Genomic DNA, 27,558 nt, shown 5'->3' with positions numbered 1-27,558 from the left:
AAGTACTAGCTAAGCTACAGTCTTTATTAGGATTTAACTTCTTTTTCCGCTACTATCATTCTTTTCTATGCAAATCCTTTGGAAAGCACTAGAATGGGCTCTGGCTGGATGGGAAGTCCTGGGCACTGGGTTAAGTCCATGGTCGGGGGTCAGCAGCAGTGTGGTGTGGAAGACTGATCGTGGACAAGCCAGCAGAAGCGGCACGGGGAGGAAAGGCAAACTCACCTTCGGCGTCCATGTCTCTTCTAGGGAGGACAAATCTCTGTTCCCTCCATGATGGAAGGGATCTGATGTGATCAAACGTCCACCAGGCAGGTCTTCCCAGGGAAAGGCAGCTCAGTGATGGCGTCTGTTGTCAGCAGCAAGTTCTACCACAACCCAATCACCCACCCAACTTAGGGGCGCATAGTGACCATTTTGTTGTGCCCATGGATCTGGGGTCAGAATTTGCAGGGGACATGGGGGAAGCGGGCTGCTTTTTCCTTTGCTCTACGGTGTTCAGGCCCTTATCGGGGAAGATGAGAGCAGCTGCAGATGGCTTGATGGCCAGGGCTGAAACCCCTGAAGGTTTCATTCACATTCTGGCACCTGAATGAACCCAAAGGTTGGGCTCAGCTGGGTTCCCCACACACCCTCTGCATGTGGCTTGAACCTGCCATGGCTTTACAGCTGGGCTTTGAGAGGGAGCATCCCAGGAGGGAACACCTGGATGGCAAGCGCTCCAAGAGACCCAGCAGAAGCCAAATGGCCTTTACGACCCAGCCTTAGAAGCCACACAACGTCCTTTCTGGCGTACTCTGTCGGTGAAGGTAGTCCCAAGGCCATCTATTCAAGGGAAGGAAGAAATGACCGAAATTCAGAATGCTCTTTTCAGATCATCACAGCAGGGTCTTCACTGAGTGCTGGTGTCCCCCAGGTCAGCCTTGGGGAGGGGCTTCTGTGTTGCTGAGCACTGGCCCAACCCTGCCCCTCCTGCCACCACCATCCTCGTACACGGGCCGTTGAGCAAACGTGGCTAGGCAGAGGCTGGCCAACCCCCTCCTCTGTAGGGGATGCTGTGAGTGCACATCTGTGTGACTCCTGCTTCACTCTGAATCCATGTTGACAGGCCCCTCCATGTATTCCTCCACAAACTTCTTGGTCACTCAGGTTCTAGTTCTTTCCATATCACGGACCATCTAGCCAAACCGGTAGCCTGTTGACCAACCATCCCTGAATTCATGGAGATTTGCACTCTGGACATCTCCCAGTCCAGGCAAGGCAGCCAACCAAATGTAGCACTTAGCGTTCAGCCCGTTGGGAGGATTTTCCTTCACCACCTTCCCTCCAAGGGCCCCTCTGGGTGGGGCCGTGGCGTTGCAGCTGTCTACGCCGTCGGACATCCTATCAGAACCACCTGTAAACTCAGCCCCAGCTGCTTCTCATCCATCATGAGAAACTCCCCCAGGGAACTACAGGTGTAGTTTAAAGTAAAGGAGACAACACAGCAGGAATGGATCTCAAAGGCCCCTGAGCCACTGTACAGGCAACGTACTCATGGTCTCCAGCCCCGCTCAAGTTCAAGTTTTACATACTATTTCTACTGGGCAGTGTATTACCGCTGTGCCTGCCCAACCTTATGTTGGGTGGCTCAGAGGACACCCAGTTCATGCCATAGGTAGGTGTCCATTTCCCAAGACCAGGTCCTTCCCCTTCAGGTCCTGACTCTGGTGGATGAGATTTCCCAGACTGAGAAGTCAGCCGCCTGGGATACTCTCCCACAATGAGGTCCTGAGCCTGATCCTTAGCGATATCTACCCTCCAGCTCCAGGAGGTAAAGATTTCTTTAAATGCCCTGAGAAGACCTCCTAGCTCTCATTGTTTGCAAATTATTCTAGTGAAAAGAGCTCCAGCCGCGACAGAAAAGGACAGCACAAAATAAAGAGCCCTCAGGACCTCAAAAGTTTTCTGGACAGGAAGCAGGCTGAAAATGTTGCTGAATTCCAAACTGTTCTTTTACAGAAAAGGATGACACAGGGGGTGAGATAGGGCCCAGAGGGTAGAGCTTAAAGCTTTGACAGGGTCCTTGGAAGGGGCCCCTGTCCCTAATTAAGGGGGGGAGGGAACATGCTCCCAGCTGGATTTCAGAACTTCTATGGACCGGTGACTGCATGCCTTGCTCACCCCTTTCTGAATGGGCAGGTTACCTTGGGCAGCCCATGCCTGCCTGGCCACTGTAGGTTCTGTGCATAATTGACCGGTAGCTTGCCTGTGAAGGTGTTTGGGTCAAGGTCCCTGCACTTGAGCAACATGCCAGCACCTGTGTTGATTTAGATGATGAGATCCTGGAGTGCCTGCCTGTGTCTGGTGCTGATTACAGGACGAGGCTCCCCAGGGTTTCTGGCTTTTGCGTGGGGGCGGGATACAGACTATGTGTGGCCAGAGACCGGGGCAATTTTAAAACATGGCCCACACATTCCTTAACCTTTAGGATGGGGGAAGCTATGCCCCCTTGAATCTGGGGTCTGTGGCTACTTGAACAGTTCCTGAGCCCAGGTTTTAAGTGGGAGCTCCCATCTCCTATCTCTGGGACACGGGGGTGGGCAGAACGATGTCCCCAAACAGGTCCCCGCCCTGATCCCTGGAAGCTATTGACGCTGTTGCTTTACGTGCCCAAAGAACACTGAAGATGAATTAAGGTTTTAAAATAGGGAGTAGATCTGGGGTTGCCCAGGTGAGCCTGGTGTAATCACACAGGCCCTTCAGCAGGAGGGGAAGGCGGAAGAGGGGCCAGGGGGATAGGATGAGGAAGGGGAGGCAGGAGAGATGTGAAGCTTGGAGATGGAGGGAGAGCGACATGAGGCCAGAAACACAGGTGCCTCTAGGAGCTGAGAACGGCCTTGTTGACAGCCAGCTCAGAATGGGGAGCTCAGTCCTAGAACTGCAAGGAATTGAACTCTGCTAACCACCTGGAAGTACAGGTAATGGGTTCCCCCCACCCCTGGGAGCCTCCAGAGAGGACCACAGCCCTGCCCGCACCTGAGACCTATACCAGACTGCAAAGGACAGAGCTGTGAAATAATCAATTTCTGTTGTTTTTAGCTGCTGTGTGTGGCCATTTGTTACAGCAGGAACTGAAAACTGAATACGCAAGCTTCACCTTTGGATTGGAGCTCCTCTGCGGGGAGGAAACCCTGGCTGCTCCATGGAGGAGGGCCCTGGGGAGAGAAATGGGCACGGATCCAACACTGAGCGACCCTCCTTGGAAGGTCCAGCCAGCCGATCAAGTCCCCCCCAAGTCGAGTGCAAACAAGCTGTTCCTGCAAATTCCTGTTCAGACTTCAGATTCGTGAACAAAACCACAGTGGTGGTGGTTTTAAGCCCAAGCGTGTCGTGTGGCTTGTCACGCAGCAACAGACAACCGGAACACAGACATATGGAGAGATGTGCGCTGGGAGTCCCAGGCCTTTTGTGCTGGTCACCCTGACAGGAATAAAGGGATCATGAGAAGAGTTTGGATGGTCCCGAGAGAGACGTGGTGCTCAGGTGAGTGGTGGAGGACCGTGGGGGAGCAGTGGCTGAACTGTGGGGGGTCACTTCTGCCACTGGAGGCCTGTGGGCCAGGTGGCACCCAATTCCTGAGGTCCCTTTGGACTCTTTTATACTGTAAACATAAGGAAACACTCTTTTGCAAATGTATGTTGTAACACACTTTTTAAAATAAGGAGCACGGCTGGAGATCATGAGCTCAGGGCGCCCTTTGGTGGTGTTATGCCGTAAGGGGGACGGGAGAAAATGGTCAGTAACTGCAGGAGCATGAGGGAACCCAACTCGGGGTGTGTGTTCAGAGAAGGGAAACAGGACAACAGATCTGTGTGCGTGTCAGAATGATGCATCTCAAGGCACAAAAAATATGCCCCAAGTGAGCTATTACAAGGTTTGCAAAAGCTGCAGCTAATGCAAAAGCTAGCTGCTCACGCTGCTTTACAAATAGAGCAGCTGCCCCTCCCCCTTTTGCCCAAATGGACAAATCGTGGTCCTCAACTTGGAGACTTGAGTCTGAGACTCAGGTGAGAAGGGCTTCGCAGCCGGTCAACTCTCCTCTTCAACTCCCCACCATACTCGGCCCAAGACCTGCAACGCTGCTCCTTTGGGTTCAATCGTCGGCATGCGCAAAACAGTCCTGTCGCTGTAGCATTGCGTTATTTTTATGAATTCCATGTTCCTAGAACCCACCACACTCTTTCCTACCTCAAGAAATACTGAGCTGAATCAGTCTTTCAAAAATATATATATATATATATTTTTTAAGTCCAGGGCATTTGGGACACTTGGGTGACTCCGTCTGTTAAGTGTCTGCCTTCTGCTCAGGTCCTGATCTCAAGGTCCTGGGATCAAGCCCCACGTTGGGCTTCTCCCTCTGCTCCTCCCCCACCCTTGTGCTCTCTCAAATAGATAATATCTTAAAAAACAAAACCACACACCTCTTTAAGTGAGGGCATTTATCTGGAGTGGGACAGCTGCGGACAGCACCAGGGAGTAACTGGAGTCTTAGCCCCAGCCCCTCCCCCAAGGGAACCCACCTGCGGAGACACGCTCTTCAGCTTCCCCCATGCCCCTTCAGGGCCTCTCTGCCTTAAAAGATCTTTTTATGGTGCATCAAACTCAAGCGCCGGAGCCAGAGCCAGGGTCTTAAATCCTGTTAGTCTCCTAGAAAGGCTACTGTCTCCCAAGCTGGGTCCCAGACAAACTGTGGGTTTGAGAAGGGGCGGAGGAGTCTCAAGTCTGGTTTTGACGCTAGTGAGCAAAATTAGATTCCCTTATCTCTCTGTTCCCTGCCAATTTGAAGGTTCTAGCTTCTGTGAGAGGCCTCTTCCCCAGACGGGACTAGACGAGGAGAGTTCTTGACTCGGCCTGACATTAGAATCGCCTGGAGAAGGCTTCGCAGCAAACAGCCCTGCTCACCAACTGAACCTCAACCTAAGCAGTAGGCCTGGGCAACGTGTGCGCAAGCCGGGTAGAAAACCTGGACTTGACACTTGGATAGTCAGAGTCAGGGATTTTTTTTCCTTTAATTTTTTAAAAGATCTAATGTATTGTGGGGTGGGAGGGGCAGGCAGATTCCACGCAGAGCACACAGCCCGATGTGGGGCTCCATCTCATGACCTACCATATCCCTGGCCTTCATGGTAGAGATTGGCAAGTGTTCATACTCTTTACTCTGAAGAGCAGTGCTCCTCCCACAGACTTGTTTAGAAGCACTGAAAGGATGGCCTGATACCATTTTCATTTATTTAGTAGTTATAGTAACAGGGAAAGACCCACCAATAACATGCATGGCAGCTATGTAACAGAAACCGGGCCCAGGCATGATCCAAATATAAAAAATTTATTAAAATGTCTCTTTGTAACTAACAGGGTCATCTTACCCTCTTCGTTGGCCACAACATCAGCATTATGCTAACTGGGTTTTAATGAGCTACCTACAGAAAATCCCAGCCTTAGATTTCTATCCAAATAGGACTACACTCTGTGATAAGGAGCAGGGAGCACAAGGGAGAAGGATAGGTGTTTTCTTGCAGTCTCTCTCCAGACATAGAACTTGTAGGTGCCGTCGCTAAGGCGCTGTCCTTTGTCCCCTGCCCCAGGCCCCTCCGGAGGGTCAGAACCGATGCTCTTGTTACAGGGTTCTTGTCTCACGGGGATGAAGAATGAGTCTCGAGGACACAAAAGGGTGAAGTGGAGTGGAAGTTTATTAAGCGAAGGTGGGAACAGAAAAGAAAGAAAAAGCTCTCGGGCGAGTGGGGGTCCCAAATGGGTTGCCACTGAGGGCTTTTATGGTCAGTCTTTTATAGAAAATTGATCAGGGAATGTCAATCTTCTTGACGTCACCATTGAGAGCACCATGATTACTGTTCCTTTAAGTATCTTGCCTCTGAGGTTTAAGACAAATGATGTTCCCTTATCTCTCGTTTCCTTACACCTCAGCATTTGGGGGATTTCTGCTGAACCTCATCAGGTAGCCCCCTACCTCTCTCTCCCTACATTACCCTGCCTGTCCCTTACTCACTCTCATCCTAACACCCAGGGTTTGCACCCTCAACCCTGCGCTGAAACCCCCACATCCCTGACCAACGTGGCTACCTGACTCTGACCTCTGTCTGACCTTGCTCCTGATTTGTAATGAAATTCTCATGTGTGTGTACCCAGACTGGGCTCGAGTCTGCTCATTGATCATGCCAACCTTTTCCCATTCCTGATCCTGATCTACTTGGTCTTTCATTCTCTTTCCATTACCATTAATGAAGTGAGTGCCTACTGTGTACCAGGCACTGTAACCGGGTGTTTTGTTAACATTATTCCTATTATCCACAGCCCTACAAAACAGATATTGTTCCCACTTCCCAGCTGGAGAAAGATTACTACCCCAGGCCCAGTAATGGTAGGTGTGTGTGTGGTGGGGGGCGGTGGAGGGGGGGGGTGTCCAAGCCAGACACAGCTGGTGGGTGGCTGAATCCCACCATTGGCAGAAGTCCTATAAGAGGGTGGGGTGAGGATCAACACCACAACTTGTATGACATTTGAGTTTAACGTAAACATATTTGCATCTGACAGTGTGAAGAGTGTCTTCCTGAGGTCTTTGAAGAGCAGACGTCTTAAGAAGCCCTATTCCTTTAGTTAACTCCAAGTGCTAATAGCTGAAAACACTTTCCAAAATCTGTAGTAAGAAAACCCATAAGAAAGTTATAAAAATATTTATTTAAACGTTAAGGAAAAAATTACACATACTTAAACCTACATTAAATACATGCTAGAAACCCAGTAATGTACACATGATAACATCTAAAGTGATAGGAACACATAAAATGCTTCCAGTTGGTCCTCTCACCTAACAAGACTATTATAAAAATGAGAAATACAGTAATTGCTGAAGCTGGGTTAAAGGCACAGGACACGATCATTCCTTTATATACACCCAGTGATCGTATACAACCAAGGAGTCAACAATTTATCTGCCATTTGGGGAGGACACCATGTACCTATAATGAAATGCTGCTTAAATATTTACACCAATACTTGCTCCAATGATTCAGATTAACACTGCAAACTAATTACTTCTATTTTGAACAGAAAACCTCTGTTCTGGATTTGAAAAATTCAATAACTGTTGAGTTTAAGAATCGACAAATGAGCTTGAATTTATTCTGATTTCAACCAGACTGCAAAGTTATAATTTTTCTCAGGAAACCACTCACTTCCTAGAAGCAAAAACACATTGTAGCCTTTGCATTCCATCTGCGGTGCCTTCTTCCGGCTGGACATGGAAGCATTCACACTGACACGCTCTAAAACCTGCAAGGCAATGAGCATGGATATCTTCCGTGAGGCATTCTATCTGCAACTGCGGGATCTGTTGTTAGAAGCACAGTGCAGTCCACGTGCCCTACAACATCTCTGGCTCTCCCTCACTAAATATAAATTCACATCAGCAGGAAGTCAAAAGTTCCTGAACGCATGTAAAAAGTCAAAACTGAACAGCCAATCAGACACATGAAAAAATGTTCATCATCACTAGCCATCAGGGAGATTCAAGTCAAAACCACATTGAGATACCACCTTACACCAGTTAGAATGGCCAAAATTAACAAGACAGTCAACAACAAGTGTTGGAGAGGATGTGGAGAAAGAGGAACCCTCTTATACTGTTGGTGGGAATGCAAGTTGGTGCAGCCACTTTGGAGAACAGTGTGGAGATTCCTTAAGAAATTAAAAATAGAGCTTCCCTATGACCCTGCAATTGCACTACTGGGCATTTAACCCAAAGATACAGATGTAGTGAAAAGAAGGGCCATCTGGACCCCAATGTTCATAGCAGCAATGGCCACAGTCGCCAAACTGTGGAAAGAGCCAAGATGCCCTTCAACAGATGAATGGATAAGGAAGATGTGGTCCATATACACTATGGAGTATTATGCCTCCATCAGAAAGGATGAATACCCAACTTTTGTATCAACATGGACGGGACTGGAAGAGATTATGCTGAGTGAAATAAGTCAAGCAGAGAGACTCAATTATCATATGGTTTCACTTATTTGTGGAGCATAAGAAATAACATGGAGGACATGGGGAGATGGAGAGGAGAAGGGAGTTGAGGGAAATTGGAAGGGGAGATGAACCAAAAGAGACTATGGACTCTGAAAAACAATCTGAGGATTTTGAAGGGGTGGGGGTGGGAGTTTGGGTGAGCCTGGTGGTGGGTATTATGGAGGGCATGTATTGCATGGAGCACTGGGTGTGGTGCATAAACAATGAATTTTGGTACCCTGAAAAGAAATTTAAAAAATTAAAAATTAAAAAAAAAAAACAAAACTGAAGAGCCAAACAGGTAACGACATCAGGGGAAAGGGGAGAGGCGGGACATACAGTCAGGTGAGGTGACGTCTTGTAGCGACACATGTCAACCAGGACAAAGGGCCACTGAGAGGGGCCAGGAGGCCCCAGACACAGCACAGTGAGTGGAAGGGACTCTCCGCCCCAGCGCGGTCAGGGCCATGCGAGGGACGACCTGCAGCCTGATAGTGATGGCATTATGTCTGTTTCTCCTTTACATGGGTACAGTGACTCTCCTTTAAAACGCCAAAGTCGGGGCGCCTGGGTGGCTCAGTGGGTTAAAGCCTCTGCCTTCGGCTCAGGTCGTGATCCCAGCATCCTGGAATCAAGCCCCGCATCGGGCTCTCTGCTCGGCAGGGAGCCTGCTTCCCTTCCTCTCTCTCTGCCTGCCTCTCTGCCTACCTGTGATCTCTGTCTGTCAAATAAATAAATAAAATCTTTAAAAATAAATAAATAAATAAAAATAAAATGCCAAAGTCGGAGGCATCTGGGTGGCTCAGCCCATAAAGCAGCTGCCTTCAGCTCAGGTCATGATCCTGGGTTCTTGGGATTGGGCCCCAAGGCAGGCTCTGTGCTCAGCAGGGAGCCTGCTTCTCCCTCTCCCTCTGCCCTTCCCCCTGCTTGTGTGTACTCCCTCTCTCTGTGTCTCTCATTCTCAAATAAATCAATAAAATCTTGAAAAAGAAAAACTAAACTCCAAAGGGAGCACGTGTTTTCTGTAGCACCCCAATCATTTGCTTAGTATATATTAACTTTTACTTCTCTGGGCCTGTTTTCATGCCTATAAACTGACGCACCAAGTAGATTTCCTCCAAGCCCTTAAGTAAGTGACATGAAGGGAGGGGGTGCCTTGGTCTCTTTCGCCATGTCCCTCAGGAGGTAGAGGGAGTGCTCTTGACATGTATTTGTATGATAAATGGCTCAGCTGAAATTCAACAGACAGAACCCACTGTGTAAGACAGCGGGGTCCAGGGGGGCCATTGTTTGCAGGGAGGCAAAAATTCTATAAGGAATGTGGAAGGAAGAGGTTGATGTGTCATCTGTTAGGAAGCAGCCAGAACAGTCAGAGAAGGTTAGAATGCCCGTTCTTCCTACGTGCCCACTCCGTCAAAGCAATCTGGCCAGTCATCACATGTGTAGCAACTGGCAGAAGCTGACTTCAGGAGAACATGACCAACAGTGTCAATTTCTCTATACTGGAGGGTGCGGGACAGTCTTGGTGACATCTCTGAAGGGCGGGTGCCTTATCAAAGAAGCACTAAATTATGCTAAAGGAAAGGGGTCTCAGTCCCTTTGACCTCAGAGTTCAGGGAATGAATGGGTGATAAGTAGTCTGCTATTTCTGGGCCGCCACCTGAAAACTGTCATTGAAGACACGGTTCTAATGAGTTCAATACCAGAAATACTGTTCCCGAATGCCTACCTTTAGAAATCAGCCAAGCAGTGAGATGAGCATCACAACCCCCATAAACTGAGTGAACAACACCAGTGGAGTGAGGAAGGACCACACGTGCCACAGAGCAACATTGAAGCTGAAAAGGACAAAGGACACATGGTTAGCAACTCTGGCCACAATCCACACACACGTCCCACAATGGAATCCAGATTTAGAGAACTTGCTGTTTCCTCAGTTTGGGAAAGTTCACTTAGCCAGCAACTTTATATGGGTTTCCTGTCCTCTGAGATGTGATTTAGCCCATACTGGAAATAGCACAGACTCTCCCAAAGCACTTGGAAATGGAACTGCTAAAGGTTGCCCAAGGGGAACCTGAGGGTCTAAGAGTCAACATCTGGGATGCAACAGGAATGACAATGGCTACTACAGCCTTTTACGATGTGCACGCCATCCAACAGTTACAGTCAACACAGTTCCAAATATTTTTTTTATCAGAAACAGAATGAAAAAAGTAACCACTTAAAAGTTGCTATTAAATGTCCTATTGAGAAAAACACTATTCTTGTTACCAAGGTGAGAATAAGACAGCTTCTAAGTGCAAATGATTTTTTTGGACTAAATCTGAAAGAGCAGAAGTCAAGTAGCAAAAGCTATAGTCAATTAAATCAAGACTTTAACATGTAACAGTCTGATAAACAGAACTTTAAACAGCTACAATCCCACTGCTCTAAAAACTGACTTTCTGGGATAATCTTACGCTTCTAATATACAAGAGCACACCTATCCACCCACATCACTGAAGGGCTAGTAATGGCCACATCACAGGGTAACACGTGTCAATACCCTTAAACTTCAACTACAGAAAATTCATCATAAAAAATAGGCATTAAAATGGAACATGCACAAAAGTATATAGGTTTTTCCAAAATCAAAATTCAACCAACACAGAAAAAGGAAAAAAGCTACAGGCATATACACAACACGTAAGAGTAGTTTTTCTTTCTGCCTTGCAGGACCGTGGTGATTTATTTCCTTTGTGTTTTTCTATAATACATTTCTCTTTGGTGAGAAGTGTACTTTTATACACATGAAAAAAATCAGTGTTTTTCACTGAATAACTATTAAGAAAAAAACACTGTTGTGTTTTTATAGCAGTAAAACAGTAAGAACAGCTCTAAATCCAACAAGAGAATAGGTTAAGTTAATCCTGGTTACATCTATGTACTGATAACTACGGAATAATTCAAAACAATAAGGCACATCTATAGGTACAAATATGGAAAAATGATTAACAATAAGGCTCCATTAAAAAAAAAAGGTCACTTTGGAAAAAAGGACTGCTATTTACTGAAATTGGAGGTATGGACAACTGGTAAGCCAGCAATTTCACTTCTAGAGCTAAGTACATACACGTATGTGAGCATATACACATCCAACAGACATGTGTGCACACGAGAGTCCTAGTCCACAATGTTAACAGCATCCTTAGTAACACCACCAAACTGGAAATAATCCACATGCTAGTGACACTAGAGCCAATAAACTGGGCTTCAGCTATAGGCTGGAATGCCACCCAGCAACGAGCACCCGTGATTCACAAGGCAGATCTAACAGGAGCTGGGGTGGGACAGCACGAGACTGAGACACGAGGCAGGAACAAAAGTCAGGCTTTGCATACACCGCCCAGACCACAACTCCGCTCATGGAAATGCATTTTCTCTCATGATACAGGAAAGACAGCAGCTTTCCATTTGTCTCTGAAGTTTTGAGCATGAGAATAATAAACAGCATAGATAATATTGCATGTAAATAGACAAATGTGAAATAATACACAATATATGAATGGATTTCTATCAAGTTCAAAGAGATAAAACTGGGTATTGAAAAGATGCAAAAGAAAACAAGTCCCACACAGGTCGGGGCAGTGTCTGTCCCTGGGCAGGAAGGATGGTGCCCAGGGAGGGGGTGGGGAGACAGAAAAGGATTCTGGGGCTGGCATGGTTCTCCTCCTTGCCCTGGGTGGCTTTCACCAATGCATCTCTTAATTGGTTCAACCAGGCAATTTCTATTTTTCCACTTTCCGTGTACATTGTATTTCACAATGAAAATGACTGAAAAAGCAAAATGCAGAATATAAATAGCATGTCACCATTTGTGTATTAAATAGCTAAATACATAAAGAAAGATCCTACTGGAAAAGGACTCGGAGACCAGCAATGACAGGAGGCCATTTTCCCGTTACTCCTTTCCTCCAAGTTTTGTACCACGTACCTCAGCACTGATCAAAAACCGTTTTATTCCTGGTTGTCATTTCAAAGTTAACTTACCAAATTCCAGCCGCAAGAAAAGCAGCGGTGGTGACAGGGATCAAGGTGGGATACCGGACGTCGTAATCTTCAATTCCCCGACACCACTCCAGGTAGAGGATACAGTAACATGCGATCGACAGGCTGAGGAGCAGCAGGGCACTGCCAATGACAAACCAGCTGCAGAGATAAGAGCAACAGGAGGGTTGACAGCACTTAGCAACATGAGCCACAGGAAGACAGGGAGGTTATAAACACATATGCACAGCGTACGCCCGGAAACCACTGTGCAAAACAGGAGGGAGCTCCCAGCCACACGTCCCTTTCATGATCCAGGGCAGACGGCAGCTTTCTGTGTCTTTCTGAAGACTGGAGTATGAGAGTCAGAAACAGGGCCCATGAATGCCTCCAAGTAAAGGAGTTTCTGGGAATACTGATGATCGATCTGGACGATGGTTTCTTCAAACTGCCTCTCGCAACAAGTTTCTTGGGGAGACGCACCCATTTCGAGAAGAGCGCCAACCCTCTCAGGGGCAGGCCTTTTCTCACTTCTCATTCTACCCAAGAGCTAGCTCTGCACATGAAGGCAGCCTCCTCGCCCCTGCTGGTCAGGAAAGGAGGCCAGATCTGGGGACCGAAGCCCTGCTCCTGTCTCCCCATGTCCCCATTATTCTCTGCTTCTCCGAGGGGAGAAGACCGGTGTTCCCCGTGAACCAGAGAGGGTTCACGGGGGGCCTGGAACAGTCAAGTCACACAGGCAGGGCGTGAGTGCACGTCCCACGGTGGCAAGGCTCCAGACAGACGTTTTATGACGCTGGCTTCTGGGGTTAATGATGAGAGGCGGGAGAGCACAGCCTGTCCTATTTGCGGGTCTGGGTCTGGATCTCAGCTCCAGCAGGACTAGCTTTGTGGCTCTGGGCAAACTACTTAGCCTCACTGGCTTTGGAAATGTTGCCAGAACTCATAGAATAGCTGTGAGAATCACACAGTTGCTCAGAAAAGTGCTTCCCACACAGTTAACGCCCAGCAGCAATCATCCCTATTCCACCGAGGTGATCCCTGGGAAAAAAGAGTTCCATGTTCCTCTTCAAAGTGGTCTTTCCACTCGAGTGTGCATTCTCAACAGGGGGGCTCCCAAAGTGAAGAAATAATCTTACTCTTCCTGTATGTACAAAGCACAGATACTCACGTAGGATGTAAGAGGCAATTAGGAATGTCTTGCCAAGGCTCCTTAAGGGTACTGAGAAAGGCTGAGGAACACTGTTACGGTGACCTCCTTGCTTGGTCAGGATCCTTCTGCCGGTCAGTTCTTAACTTCACAGAGGTCCTAGCACGGCCACGGAGTTCCGATACGGTGGAGGAGAGAAACAGCTGAAGAACCTTCCTGAACCAAGAGGACACTACAAGTCGGTGGCCCTCCACCCCGCATGTCTATCAGAGTCACTGCAACATTCCCAAAGGAAGCTAACTCGCCCCAGCCTCCCAAATTCTGGCTGGGTGGGCCGAAGAGGAGCCTGGGCGTCCGGGATGGTAATTTCCATTGTAGTGTTAATCAGTGTCTCAGTGCACATGCGCACAAGCAGTTTCCTAAAAATTGAAATTTTCAAAGCATCATGGTGTTCACTTTAACGCTGACCTGTCTCTCCTGTCTTTGAACACACAGTCTTACAACCTTGTATAGATTTTTTTTTTTTTTTAAAGAGAGAGAGCGTATACGAGCTGGGGCAGTGGTGTGTGGGGAAGGGAGAGCAGAAGGAATCTTAAGCAGGCGCCATGTTCAGCACAGACCCCAATGCAGGAATCGATATTAACGACCCTGAAACCATGACCTGAGCCGAAAGAGTCAGACATTCAACCCACTGAGCCATCCAGGTGCCCCTCACCTTGCACAGATTTAAAGAACCCTAAGGCCTCGAGCTTCTGAACTTGGGCTAACAACAGGGCAAGAAATAAGCAATGACCTCAAGTATGGGAAGAACGAACCGTATGCAGGAAAGCGGATCGCAGCCCATACTCCCTCTCAGGTACCACTCTCATCCCGTGGCTACTCCAAGCCCCTGCCCACCCCCCGCTTCCTTCCCCACCGCTTATGGAGGCCCTCAGCAAGAATCCAGTGCTACTCAAGTCCTCAGCCTTTGAGTATCCATTCCTGTCTTTTTTCTCTAAGGGGACACTTTTCTGAGGCCAGGCCTGGGACTTCTATTTCCTTCTCCTGTTCCAAAGCCTGGCTCCAGATTCTGTTATGTGCTCCGAGGCATTCCACTTACTCCTGCTTGCCCCCAGCACCTTCTTTGTGTAACTAATTACCCCTTACCACACCAATTCCTTAAACTGGGAAGAATACTTCCTATAACAAGACAAAGAGGTAAATCCTATGCATAAACTTAAACAGCACCACTGCATGATCGAGTTATCTGTCCTGGCCCAGAAGGAACTGGTGAGGTCTAGAAATATGCCTTATTCATCACCATCACCCTAGCCAAACACACCTCAGATTCTCATGACACCTTTGAATAACAAAGAGACAGCTGCCACGAGCAGTGTGCAAAGTAACCATTTTCTCTTTTCCCAGCCCATGTTCTAAACCAACTGAGAGACACGAAGGAGTTAGGCTGATGAGGTCAACTGTCAGCTTCTTCTTCTTCTTCTTCTTCTTTTTTTTTTTTTTAACTCATGGAGCTATGGGAAGATGGCTTTGGTGACCAGATGTACCTGCCAGGCTCTAAGTTGATGTGAAAACCTAGAGACCCTCGCATGTTGGGGCTGCCCCCGTAAATGATGGCAGAGAGCAGAAGACCAGAATCTGTGCTTCCCATGGGCAGCTGGCTCCCAAGAGAAAGAAGGTGCTGAGTGACACATGTCTGGTTCTTCACCCCAAACTCAGTCAAGGAGGGAACAAGGCGGGCAATGCGCAAGAAGATGGGAGTGTTTAAGAAAAGCTCCAGTTCATGGGAATGAGGACAGAACAAGCTTTTTCCCTCCACAGTTTAAAGTCCCACATGCTTCTTTTTCTCCTGACTGCATGCATCTCCTGGTTCTCCCTCGAGTGGTCACCAACCTTCCTTTGAAGAGAACATAACATGGGATCAAACAGTCATATCCACACCTTTCTAACACTGCTGCTCCTTGTCAATAATTGTGCTTGCATCCTATGTAAACCAACCCCCGCCAATGCCAGCTCCAATGCTCATCAACTTCTCCCCCTCTTTGTTCTGCTATGGGAGAGGGGAGCCTCCAGAACACTCTCCAATGCTCAGTGAGGACTAAGGTCTGATTCACCACCTTGTCCCCCCATGTTAGCTCCTGAGATTATATGAAAGAAATCCCAATCCTCCTGAATGACCGACAATCCCAACTCCTCCCTCGAGTGATGTCAACTCTAATTCATCCCTCCCTATAGCTACCTTGTTAGCTGTTAACTACTCTCTGAAAACAAGCTCTGAGACCCAGTTCTTACCCACCACAGTCCTTACCCCCTCCTCCCAGTGCTCCTGCGCTTCAGAAAGTCCGTCAGGCAGAATCTTTCTTCTTCCACCTTTTACAAATGGATTAGCTCCTTCTTAAATTCACTACCTTTACATCCCACAACACACTTGCGCTGAAAGGCGTAATTAAATACTTTCCAGGCTCATACGTTCTGCTGTACATGTCCAAACCACACGCTCTTATTCACCTTTGTTATCACCAGTACCTCTAACACAGTGCCCGGCAGAAAGTAAGAGCTTTCCAAACATTTGCAAAATTCAACCGACAAAACGGAACTTGAAAAATAAGATGACTGTGTTTAACTTAGGAAGCAATGACGTTTTCTCACCTACTAGTGTGAAAGTTTTCTTTAACAGTTTTAAAGAAATCAACGTAGTATGTCACAACAATGGATGCCAAAATCCAGAATCCGGAATGGATATTAAGTCTTGGAAGAGGTTTCTCCTTTTTTTCAACAGCTGTAGAGGTTTCTGCAAACAAGGAAGATTTTAACTTATCAGGTTAACATAAGTTTATAAAGACAAAGAACAGCTATTTTAAGCCAGATAAAATAATTTCCTGGAGCTTTCCAAAACCCAGATTCTCTCCAATCAGAGTACCGGTTTCTTCTGTACAACCATGCAAATAGGTTTATATATGCAGAAATAATTAATAGGAACCTGTTATAAAACATGTTTAATATAGGCAGATTTTTCCCTTTAAACAAATTTTAAAATCAAATTTAGTTATTATCGTCTTTTGGAAAGAATGACACCTTCCGGTAGTGTAGAATTTTAGTATTATGTTTCATATATTGCCTAGGAAAGTAGTTAGTCTTGTTAATTAAGAAAAATGGAGACAGCAGACATTATAGCATAAAACAGACTTGTAATTTCCCCCAAAATACTACTTTTAACTACATATTTTGATTATTGCAAACAAACACAACCTTTTGAGGCAGCTCAAAAGTGGCAAGGGCACACTGGAGGTCTAGTCTTGGCACAGTAGTGTCCAGACAAGTGATGGACAAATCAAATTTCTTCCATTTGAGACCCAACCTGAAAGAAAAGGTGGCTGGGGTTGGGTCTGATGAGTTATTTCTAACAAGTTCCCCAGATGAATGACATGCCTTCTCAGTTCTTGTGAGAACCACTGGCATATATCTGAGGTCCCCAACCTTTAGCAAACCATCAGAATCCCCAGGAGGCATGGTCATAATACAAATTCTGGGAGATACCCTCAAAATTTATAAATAAGCATGCCTGGGCATGATGTTTTCTGTTTATTTTTAAAAGGGTAATAAGTGCACCTGACTTACAACATGCAGGACAGATAAATCTTAAAATGAAATCTCTTTCTCCTACCCTTAACCCTAGTTTTACAATCCGAAAGCAACTGCCAGTATCAACTATGAATTCTTCCATATTTTATGTATTTACAGGTGAACACACATCACACGTCACCAGGTTCATACCCAAATGGTGGCATACCATACTTTGTTCTGCGCTTGCCTTGGAAAATCATCCACCCTGGTTAAAAAAGAAAAAAGTCTGCCTGCTGTGTCAAGTATGAATACATCCAAATGTTTAACCAGCGCTCTGCTGATGGGCAATTAGATGTTGCCAGCCCTTCACTATGACAAGCAATGCTGAGGTTAAACCCTTCGTACATACGTCCTCGGGTTGTGGTACGAGTATGATTCTTTGGTAGATTCTTAGAAATACAATCGGACGGTATTTTTTATTTTAATGGCTATTACCAAACAGGTGTTAACCAGGTCTCCCGGTAATCCTGAAGCGCAGCTGGGATGAAGATTCGGGGGGCTACGCGATCATCAGTAATATTTTATGAAGCTAGATACCCGACTTGCACAACTACTCGGCAAGCCTTGAAAAGCGAAACCCGGTTCCTCCTGCCAGGGCAGGGCTGCAGGAGACCGGCGGAGCCGGCCGTTTCCGGGCGCCTCGGCCCCGGCCACCTCGGCGCGGCTCGGGGCACGCCCGGGGGAGCCCCTCACCCGGCCCGGCGTAGCCCTCGCTGTCCAGCGGGGCCTCGGTGTCGGGCGGGAACAGGTATCGCCGTCGGAGCTGCTCCCGGGCCCGCGGAGCGTCCATCTTGGCACCGCCCAGAAGCGCGACGGAAGTGACGCAACAACAGGAACTTCCGCCATTGGATCTCCGACGGAAGTGTGTGAGGCTGTGAGGAGTGGGGATTATGTAGTTTTCGCGGTTTTAGTTGGGGAAACTCTAGGGTGGGGTTGGGTTCGCAACCTCCGGGTTCGAGTACACAGACAGAATCTGAATTTCAAAAAATACGACCCTGCCCCCGCGGAAGAGATCCCAGTTGGATTCCGACCTACGGAAGCCCAGAAGGACCAGGTTTACCAGTGCCGCCAAATGCGTGCCAGGCGAGGATGCGCGGCTAAGTGGCGCTGCCTGTTTCCCTCGGCTCTTTACTGACCCAGCCTCCTCTGACTCCCCTGAGCCCAGAGCATCTTAGCACCCCGGCTTCTTCCCTGCTTTTCCTCTTCAGGAGTCGTCCAGCTAGACTTGAAAGGGCCGAAGGCAGCCCCGGGAGGAGGAAAGGCCAGCCGCCAGGTCCCAGTGCCCGCTGCCCAGCCTCGATCCTCGCCCCTGCCTTGGATGGGCTTGGGCAAGACATAAACCTCTCTGGGCCTGTATCCTCTTCGGCACCACGGGAGATAACCCGCCTATACCTTGGATCTGTTGTGGGGCTTAGTGGGGAGCGCGCGTGTGTGGTTCATGTTAGCACCCTCCCGACTCGTGAGAAATTGCCTCTGCCAGGAACGTGGGAGCCGAATTTGTCCTTGGCCGGAGAACTGCCGCTTCCCATCACGTACATCAACCAAGAAAGACTGTGTCACGAATTCACAAGCTTTTTCCAGCAGGAGACCCGTTTATTACTCTCCTACCCGGCTCTATGCATCATGTGTTGAGAAATTTTGTGCTTAACTATTGCAGTATGATTACTGAGCACCTGCTATTTGCTGGGAACTGTTAGACATTATGCTTGGCAATAGATAAAGACGAGTAAGAGATCACGTTGCCCTTGAGGCACTCCTGGACCGAAGATGACCACAGAGAACTACTACAGTGTAGTGCAGTGTTTATAAATGTACAGAAGCTTTTTTGTTAATTCAGTCAGCGTTTTCTGAGCAGCCATATCCACTAAAGTGCTGGGGACAGAGGTGAGTTAGAATCTAGTGGAGGAGTCGATTTCAATACAGGGCCGTAATAGAAATACCATATGTGGGGTTATGGGGGCACCAAATAAAGAGCTGTGTGCTCTGCTGGGCGTGTGGGCAGCAGGGGGAGTGGCTTGAGGTGGATTGAATACATGGGTGGATAGCCTAGGAAGCAGCCCAGGAAGTAAAGTTTGCATTAATAAGCACTTTGGTATCTTCTATATGTCATGAGTATTTGCAAAGGAGATTTAATAAGTATTCAAGAGAAGAATGCCAAGTTTCTGCTGGATGGCTTCTGACATTCCTTCAGCCTTTCTAGCAAACTCGTAGGAGCAAAGGATGTAACAGCTGGGTAGATCATATGGCCTTTCTACACAATGCCTCCCTTTTTGTTTGGTTTTGTTTTTTTCTTCTTCTTTTCAGACTCCTCAAGAACCAGGATTCATCAGTTCAAAGCCAACTGAGGTCTTTGCCCTCCCCTCTTTTCTCTCTTGTACAGGGTTAGAAGCCTTGTCAACAGGAAGTGAATTCTTCCTATCAAATACAGTCTTCTGTTGATTGTCTCCTTGCAAGAAGGTCAGTGCTGGGTCTCCCTTGTAACTGAATATTCCCCAGAGCATCACAGTGACTCCAGGGTTTCCATACGTAGTATGTTCAGGTCAGATCCAGTTTCCCCTTTGATGGTTTCAGGGTCTTTGTATTTGGATCTGAAGCCCTTTTAGCCTTTTTCTCCTGATATTTTTAATGGCATTCGCACACCATATTGATGATACTTAAGCAGGTTGGAAAAAGTCCAGTATTTAATGACCACATCTTCTTTGCTGGGGCCAGTTAAATAAGTTCTTAACTGTGTGTTCTGTGTACCTTAATAGATAACCTGATATCAGAGTGCTACCAACCAAGGGATTTCATTTTCAATGTCAATTACTTATGGGGAAAAATGAAATTGACTATGACCTTTGCTGGCTGTCCTTAGCAACTTGGTTACATCCAATGTGTTTATAAAATTTTGAATCCTCTCTCCATCATGATGGGTCTTTGGACAAGGTATTTCATTGTTCTAAGTATCAGTTTCCTCATCTTGACACAATAGGTACCAGAGTGATGTGTACCAATCGCTTAGCCTATTTCCTGGAAAATATGTGTTCAAGGAGGTAGTTACTATTCTGTACTACTTACTTAGCCTTCCAGATCCTGCTCACCTCCTAATCAGTTATTCCCTTCTCCTTGGGCTCCAGAAAGGCTTCTTGTGATTTTCCTTCCACTTGTGCTCTCCCACCTGACTGTGGGCAACAACCATGTCTTAGTAGCTCCCCAGTACCTTGCAAACACCTGACACGTAGCAGGAATTTCATTACCCAGTTTTCACCTTGACCGTTGGTCACAGTTAACTGGTCTTCAGTGTGGACACATATCCCTTCCTCTGAGAAGCTACTTTCCCTCCTCTCTGTAGTAGTCCTGCAGAGTTCCCATGAGACCCAGCCTGTCCTAGGGGAGGACACCAGACCCATACCAGACCTGACAGTCCCTGGGACTTGAGCTGGGGCTGTTGGGAAGACCTCCTTTGATGGTATGATAAGCTGTGAGGCCAGTATGGTCTTGGGGCTGCCACCACGGAGACCCATGGAGAAAGCCTACCTAGGAAGGAAGCTCTGAGATGCAAGCCAAGCATTGTTGGTAGCATCATTTCAATCTTGACTCCCGCCAAGCCCTGGTTAACCTAGGTAAGAACATGAGCTCTGGAGCCAGCTGCCTGGCTGACGGGCATCACTGATTCTGCCACAACTTGCTGTTCCAGTGTTGGGCAAGCCATGAATCTGCTCTTCTGCCTTAGTTTCCTCATTTGCAAAATGGATTAAGGATAGCATCTACCTCACATGATTGGGTAAAGATCAAAAGTATTAATACATGCAAAGTGCTTAGAACAGCGTCTGACCCAGAAAAAGCTCTCAATAAGTCTAACCTGTTGTCATTAATCCATTGCTGAGACGTCACTGATTTCTGAGGCAAAAAAAACCAAAAAACAAAAAACAAAAAAACCAACCACCACTTTTTAAAAAAACTAATGCCACTTAAGAGGTTTTCTATTATGTGCCACCCGGAGTCCAGACCAGTGTGGCTCTGTCCTCCCACTGGACCATGTAGCTGTTGCATTGGGCCCAGCTGGATGGTGAGCATCTCCAGGAATGAGGTCAGACATGCAGAGCTCTGAAGAAAGCGCTTGGCCCGTGGGAAGTGCTCAGCAAATGCTCGTTTGTATCACTTGGGATACTGCCCTTCATTCCGAAAGGAAAGCCAGTTTAAAAAAAGGGGGGGGGGGGGTCTTTAATTATATAAACAATGCAATGAAGTACAGGTTTCTCTTCCTGCACAACTCCATTTCCCTGATGAAAACTGGCATTGGGATTGCTACCTAAAAAGACAGCATTTTGGAGGCTTTTGATCAGTACTTTGAAAACAGCTCCCAAATGGGCGGTCACTTCACACTTCCACCAGCAGCAGGCAAGAGAAACCTTCTATAACTTTGCACCCACGGCTGACTTGATCATTCTGGTAAATTTTTCCTAAGTGATAATGGGAGAGGGGTGTTTCTACCATTTTATTTATTTTTTATTCTTTAAAGATTTATTTGAGAGAGAGAGCAGATGGGGAGGAGGGGCAGGAGAGGGAGGAAAAAATCTCATTCAGACTCTGTGCTGCACTCAGGTTGTGAGTTCAGCCTGAGCCAAGTCAAGAGTCGGGTGCTTAATCGACTGAGCCACCCAAACACCCTGTTTCTGCCGTTTTAATTTTCTTTATTATTAACAGAGTTTTTTTTCACTTGTTGTCTATTCGCATGTCATTTTCCTTTGCAGATTTTCATTCTTTGGTTGTTTTTACAGGTCAGAGATGCCTTTGAATATCAGATCTGTGTTCATTATGTTTTTGTCACTTTACTGTTTATCTTTTACGTTTGATCACTTTCATACTTATGTTTAGGTTTGGGTTTCTTCACTTGTAGCTTGTGGTGAAGGCAGAGTTGGGACCAGGTGGGGTACAGTTGGAAAATCCTGGCAGTTGGGAAATGCTCAGTCACTTAGGGGATGAATCACATGATGACTCCACCTGAACCCTCTTCAGATGGACCTAGTCGTGGCCTGCATGTTTGTTAGGCACCTGGTGATCCCCAGAGAGACTTTTTTTAGTTCACCACAACTAAAACCAACCCTAACCAGCCCAAGAAAAACAATGATGATAACCACAGCAATAACCATTATAATCATAAAATATACGTGCAAATTTTTTTCTTTTTGAAGAAGCCTATTGGAATTCCACTGAAGAATTTTACAGGATTGAAGAAACTAGGATTTCAACCAAGTCTGAGTGAGGCTAGCTCCGGGAGCACCCACGTGACTCGGCTTTGAGGACACTGTGTGTCTGTGGCAGAGGGTAAGAGCTGGCTTGCACCCTCTGCTCATTGCCACTCCTCGCATGCCAGCTTCTGACCCTCAGCATCTGTGTCACTTTGGGGTTTTCTCTGGTCACACTGTCCTGCAGCAGTGAGAGATGGAATTGTCAGACAAGGGACATCAGTGTGAGTCTGGAGCCCTGCTGCCCAGCACCAGAGCAGCCCCCGGTGAACCTCTGAAGACACGCAGTGTGCTGTGTTCTGGGATAGGGTGTTAGGGAGAAGAATGGAGAAACTTCCTGCGGGGGCTAGTGGGACAGGCGGCAGGGTGGTGCTCAGCTCAGCCACAAGAACAGGACAGGAAAAGGACTGTTCCTAAAGCTAGACGGAGAAGGAGGGGGTAAGGGCGGGGGCTGGCCTAGAATGAGAGGCCAGGTGGGCAGGACCTATGAAGGTATCCCCAAGCACTCCTGAAATTTCTGGCTCTGGGGCCAATTTGGGAGCTACGTTTGGGTCCATCGTGTTCTGTGGAAGGACAATCTCTTGCGTTTTAATTGCTCACACTTAAGTTGAGAGCCACCATCAGGCTTGCAAACCTAGAGAGTAGAGGTGTGACCTGGCTGACTGGCCTCCCAGATGCCCAGAGTCCTCCAGGCTTTTAACACCGGTCTTGTCCTTGACAAGATCTAAATCATTCAGTGCCCAGAATTTGGCCTGTTGATGGTGTGCAGGTCATCAAATAAAACAAGCTCATTTCTAAGAAAAGGCAGGTGGAAACAAGAAGGGGGTCCTGACCCAAGGAATATTTGATCAGGAGGAAAAAAAAAACTACGATATCAAGGAGACAGCAGAGTTCATATCCTAATCCTGCTACTCCTGACGTGACCTGAGGCAAGTCACTTAAGCTCTCACATCTCATCCACAGAATGGGCGTTTTACAGCCCCCTCCTGGACTAGGTGAAAGATTTGTGAGATGGACAGATGCAGACGTAAAGGGCTTAGCACTCCACATGAGGAAACCGGTGTCATCGGGGAAGTGAAGTCTAGGCAGTGGGGAGAGCAGCGCGGGAGTGGCACATGGTCAATACCAGTGAAGCAGTGACAGGTCCCAGCAGTGCAGCCTCGAAGGGGTGAGCCTGGTGGCCTTCCCGTAGGAAGAGGTCAGGCTTTGGAGCAGCAGGAGAACAGATGCTGATGGAAACAGTAGTCGTCTTTGACCAGCACCTTACCTGGAAGGACTAATCTTCACAGCAACCACATGAGGTAGTCACCAGCATGACTGGGATCTGATGAAGCGTTATGTTAGTCCCTTGATAGAAGGATTCAGTGATCTTTTTGGGAGATTCGTTGTAATTGCTGAGTACATACCTTATTTATCAGAGCCGAAAGGCCCCTCATTGCCCGGGTCTTGGCCTGTCGCCTCCCAGCTTGTGAACTGGAACGTAGACGTGAACCCAGGCAGGTTTGGCCTCAGAGCCTAAGCTCTGAGCTGCTAGGCTAAGCAGGCTCTGATGACTCAGAGCATTTCAGGACATAAGTTACAGAAAAGTCAGAGAGCCCAGAGCTCATTCTTGCCAAGTGCTGGCTCTGAGATGCTGAGCCACTTCATTCATTCAGCTAGACACCAGGAAGACAGTATATGTGACCTGCTTGCCCTTTTCCCACCCAGACCTGTGGCAGACATGGCTAATCAATCTTGGCATTTCTTATCCTTCCTAAGCACTGGGGTAGGGCCTCCAAATCCTGAAGGACACCAGAAAGTCACCACCAATTGACTAGCGTTAACAGATCAGATAAAATCTAGTTGCTGTACCTCTCATGAGGTCTTAAGGCATGCCAGACAATAGTACAGAATTGCAAACCGGGGGTTGCTTTTATGCCAGTAAGAGTCTGCCTGTCATTTCCTTAAGACACCCAACATAGAACCAGTGCCCCGAAAATCACAAAAGTCACACAGGGAAATCGTCCTGCCAAGCTCAGAAAAATGAAGGTATTACCAGGTTGTACTGGAGGGTGAATCCTTGCTTGAGGAGGGCCCCTTGGACTCTACCCCCTCCTTGGGCACCACCCCAAGGCCATGGCCACAACTCCCGAGGAAACCTCACATTAAAAAGACAAAACAAGGGGAAGAAAATCCCAGCCTTCTGAGATTGGTGGTGGAGAGCAGAGTCCCTGTTTGCAAGGCCACATCATGAATCACAGCACCAGGCTCTTGACAAGGCTGGATGGAGGCCTGGTTTCAGGGACCAACATGGTCGGGCACAGAGAGCCCTCGAGGTCACTGCCTGTCATCAGGACAAGGATTTGGAACCACCAGCTCCCTTTAACCCTTGGTTCTCAAACTCATTCAAATACTACTCAACTCTTCAGCCACTGAGTAGAATCACTCCCAGGCAGTAGAGTGCCAGGCACTTTTGTGGAATATCATGAAATATGGATAAATTAAATGAAAACTGACCCAGTGCTATAAAAGTTCACAGCCATTTCCATTGTACCTGAGCTAGAGTCGCATGCATGGTGACAGATGTGGTGAATTTTTTAGGCAGGGACTCCTTATCAAGGAGAAAGTTCTGTTGCCTGGACTTTTTTTTTTTTTTCCCCTGAAACCTAGAAGAGGGACTGCCCTTTCAATTTTAGCTGTAAAATAGCTCTCTGTTCAGGATCAGCTTGGTCAGAGCAGGGAGAGCCTATAACATTACCATTAGCATCCCAATGCAAACCTGATGCCAGGTCCCAAAGAGCAGAGCTGTTGGCAACTACCCAGTAGAACTGAGGCTGTACCCACCTTTGATCTACAGGGGGGAAATCTAATATACGGACCACCGCGGGCCTCCAGCACAAGTCGGCCTGAGGTCACCAGGGAAGGCAGAGCAGCAAAGGTCATGTTTCAGCAGCTCACAATAACCGCTCTGTGGCCAAACAAAGGCCTGACCTTCCAAGCCATGTCTGACCTTTCAACTCTGACATCTGTGTTTACTCAGCAATTATAGCTTAAACTACCAAAGGGACTAAATTAGAGCGTCCCTGGATCCCACCCTAAGAAAATCTGGACAAGGCTTCATGCTCAAAACAAAGGGCTTCTCTTTCCCCCAGTGTATACGACTGCTTTGTACCCAAGACGGAGAATTAGAAGGGAGTCTGGAAATCTAGTAAGTGAGCTGAGCAGGATCCTGAGTTTCTTTAAATGCTGAAAAGACAGTGGTAGATTTATCTACTAGTATGTCATTCTTTGCGGGGGAGGGTGTTGCTGTGCTGATTCAACATCATTCAAATCTGTGAAAACCTAGAGGTAGTTTTCTGCAGCTATGAAGCTGCTGTTAACCCCCAGTGACTTGATAGCATTGACTAGCAGAGCTAGCGTGAGAAGAGAGCCCCAGAGATGGAAATTTGAGAAGCACTAAATTTCAGTGCACTTCTGGGCAAAAAAAACTCACCTGCCCTCATGCACTGAGGGGTGCCCTATAAACTGGTAAGGCGGCTCTGGAAAACCTTTGGGCCTCATCTCTCACAGCTGAAATGCAGGCGATGACTCTGTGATTCTGGTCCTCAGTAGACACCCAGTAGAAAGGGACAAGCCCCGTACCTGCACCAGGAGCCTCACAGAGGACACTGATGTCCTTAAAAATCCTGCCACACTGGGGCCAGCTGAGTGTGTCCTCAGCAAAAAAAGGGTTGATGTCGGGCATCCATAAAGACAGCATCCACTCACTGAATAGAAAAGGAACTTAGAAGGCCTATGTTAGCCATTTCTTGAAAGCTGAAAATAAACTAAACTCTAGTAACCACAAAGTATGGGGAAATATATACAATATGCCTTTTTTTTGGATGAATAATTGATCTCCAGTTTCCTTCCGTAACACAGGGAATTAGAATCATTTAAGAGTGCGATGATGGTTCTGTATCTAGGTATAAGTCAACAGTGTTCGGTTATCTACTTTGCGCTGGAGTCCACCTTCATCACGGAGACAAAAAAGAATAACATCAGCCAGGAGGACCCGTTTTCAGTGGGGGAATAACGAAGTAAGACAAACTGTCCAGAGCTTTCACTAATGGAAATGAGTTGGATAAAACCTCTGATCTCTGCGAACTTGCCTCCTTCAACTGCAAAAGCATTATCTAAAAAACAATCTATATCAAAAACTGTTGTCTTTTCCCCTCCCCGATTCCAAGAAATCTATTTTGGAAAAAAAGAGGTAATTACAGGCTAGTGAGATTTTCAAAGTAAATTTTTTAAAAAAGATTTTATTTACTTATTTGAGAGAGAGAACATGATCTGGGGCGGTAAAGAGGCAGATGGAGGGAGAGGCAGACTTCCCACTGAACAGGGAGCCTGATGCCCACCAGATCCCAGGACTCTGGGATCACAACCTGAGCTGAAGGCAGACGCTTAAACTGAGCCACGCAGGTGCCCCTCAAAGTAAATGTTTTAATAGGACCTGGGCAGCTCAGGTTTTAACTCTGAAAGAGAAATGCTATGTTTAGAAAGATGAGAACTTCTCAAAGATATTCATGAAAGTCTGCAAGCCTATAAAAATGCTATTGACCTTGACTTTTATGAGCTTATTCTCACAAGGACCCCTGGGAACCAGGGTCCTTGAAAGCCTCTTTCCTCAGAGGGGTCATCTTCCTGCACCCCAGGAGCAAACCACTTGTCCTTGCCTGAAGCAAAATTTTGCAAAATCACGCAGGGTTATCCACATTAATTTTGCTGTTTCCAAACTTTCTCCACATAAATGTCCCTGTACCCACAGCTGCTGCATTCTTTGGCTTCTTCATCAACCCACGTCCAGCTATGCTCACTAGTCGGTGCAGAAGGAAGGGCAGCCCTGTGTTCAGTCCTGCTTGGCCTCCCTCTCTGTGCTGAGCTGTGGCTTCCTCATTGGACTGCAAGATGCCTAGTGTGCCTGACATTAAAGAGGCCCAGCCCAGGACGGTTCCACATCTTCATGTTTTGGAGCAGAAGATATAGTCCATCTTCTCCCAAATCCAGCTTGTCAGTGGCATCATGGAAAACAGCAGTGTGCACAGCTGACAAATCCAGGCAGCACCAGAAAGGTGTCCCATACGAAAACCACAGTGTCCAAATGCATCCTGGCAGGTTCAGAGACACCCGAGGGCCAGATGCAGCAGACCAGTGTGGGAATAGGCAGAATATGGCAGAATTCAATGTTACATTATATTATATTATACGAAGCTATAAAGTCAGTCACAAATACCATTAGATCGGTTTCTATAGTCCCTGGGGCTCCAGTATTGTGTTTGAGTCTAAGGCAGGCAGGCAGCTGCCAAAACCAAAGGGTGGTCTGTGTGCAGGGCCCTCAGGAATGGTCTGTGGATCGTGCTCGTCGCCAGACCCAGAGGCATAACTACACACCTAGGGAGCCCTTCCCACCACGAGCCACAGCACTGAAGACCCCTATCCGTGACA

The 27,558-nt window shown here is 47.2% G+C and overlaps 2 protein-coding genes across 4 annotated transcripts in view; one reads left to right on the top strand and one right to left on the bottom strand.

Moving 5' to 3' along the window:
- Positions 1-3: 3 nt before the first annotated feature.
- TMEM128 (transmembrane protein 128) lies at positions 4-17,700 on the bottom strand. 2 transcript variants are annotated; one of them, XR_007125279.1, is made up of 6 exons: positions 17,555-17,700; positions 15,887-16,028; positions 12,094-12,252; positions 9,794-9,902; positions 3,140-3,197; positions 4-825 (listed from the first exon to the last, which is right to left on the bottom strand). XR_007125279.1 is itself a non-coding variant. In XM_047718874.1 (5 exons), exons 1-4 carry the CDS (start codon positions 17,649-17,651, stop codon positions 9,803-9,805), a joined length of 498 nt encoding a protein of 165 aa, XP_047574830.1. In that variant the 5' UTR covers positions 17,652-17,700; the 3' UTR covers positions 6,720-7,332; positions 9,794-9,802. The 2 variants fall into 2 exon arrangements, 1 of the variants encoding a protein (XP_047574830.1); XM_047718874.1 differs by lacking the exons at positions 4-825; positions 3,140-3,197 and adding an exon at positions 6,720-7,332.
- The window catches only part of ZBTB49 (zinc finger and BTB domain containing 49), a 56,962-nt gene continuing 47,078 nt past the window's right edge, over positions 17,675-27,558 (top strand). Inside the window, exons 1-2 of one of the 2 annotated variants that reach the window (XM_047718866.1) lie at positions 17,675-18,745; positions 19,242-19,318. The gene's annotated coding sequence lies outside the window, so the exon portion shown is untranslated. Of the gene's footprint in view, positions 18,746-19,240; positions 19,319-27,558 lie in introns of those variants that run through there. The other variant, XM_047718870.1, reaches the window with a different exon arrangement.

The sequence above is a fragment of the Lutra lutra genome, chromosome 2 (genome assembly GCF_902655055.1).
Source record: "Lutra lutra chromosome 2, mLutLut1.2, whole genome shotgun sequence".
In the NCBI taxonomy this organism is placed as follows: domain Eukaryota; kingdom Metazoa; phylum Chordata; class Mammalia; order Carnivora; family Mustelidae; genus Lutra; species Lutra lutra.
The sequence above is the reverse complement of the archived record's forward strand: the minus strand, read 5'-3'. Positions and strand labels throughout refer to the sequence as shown.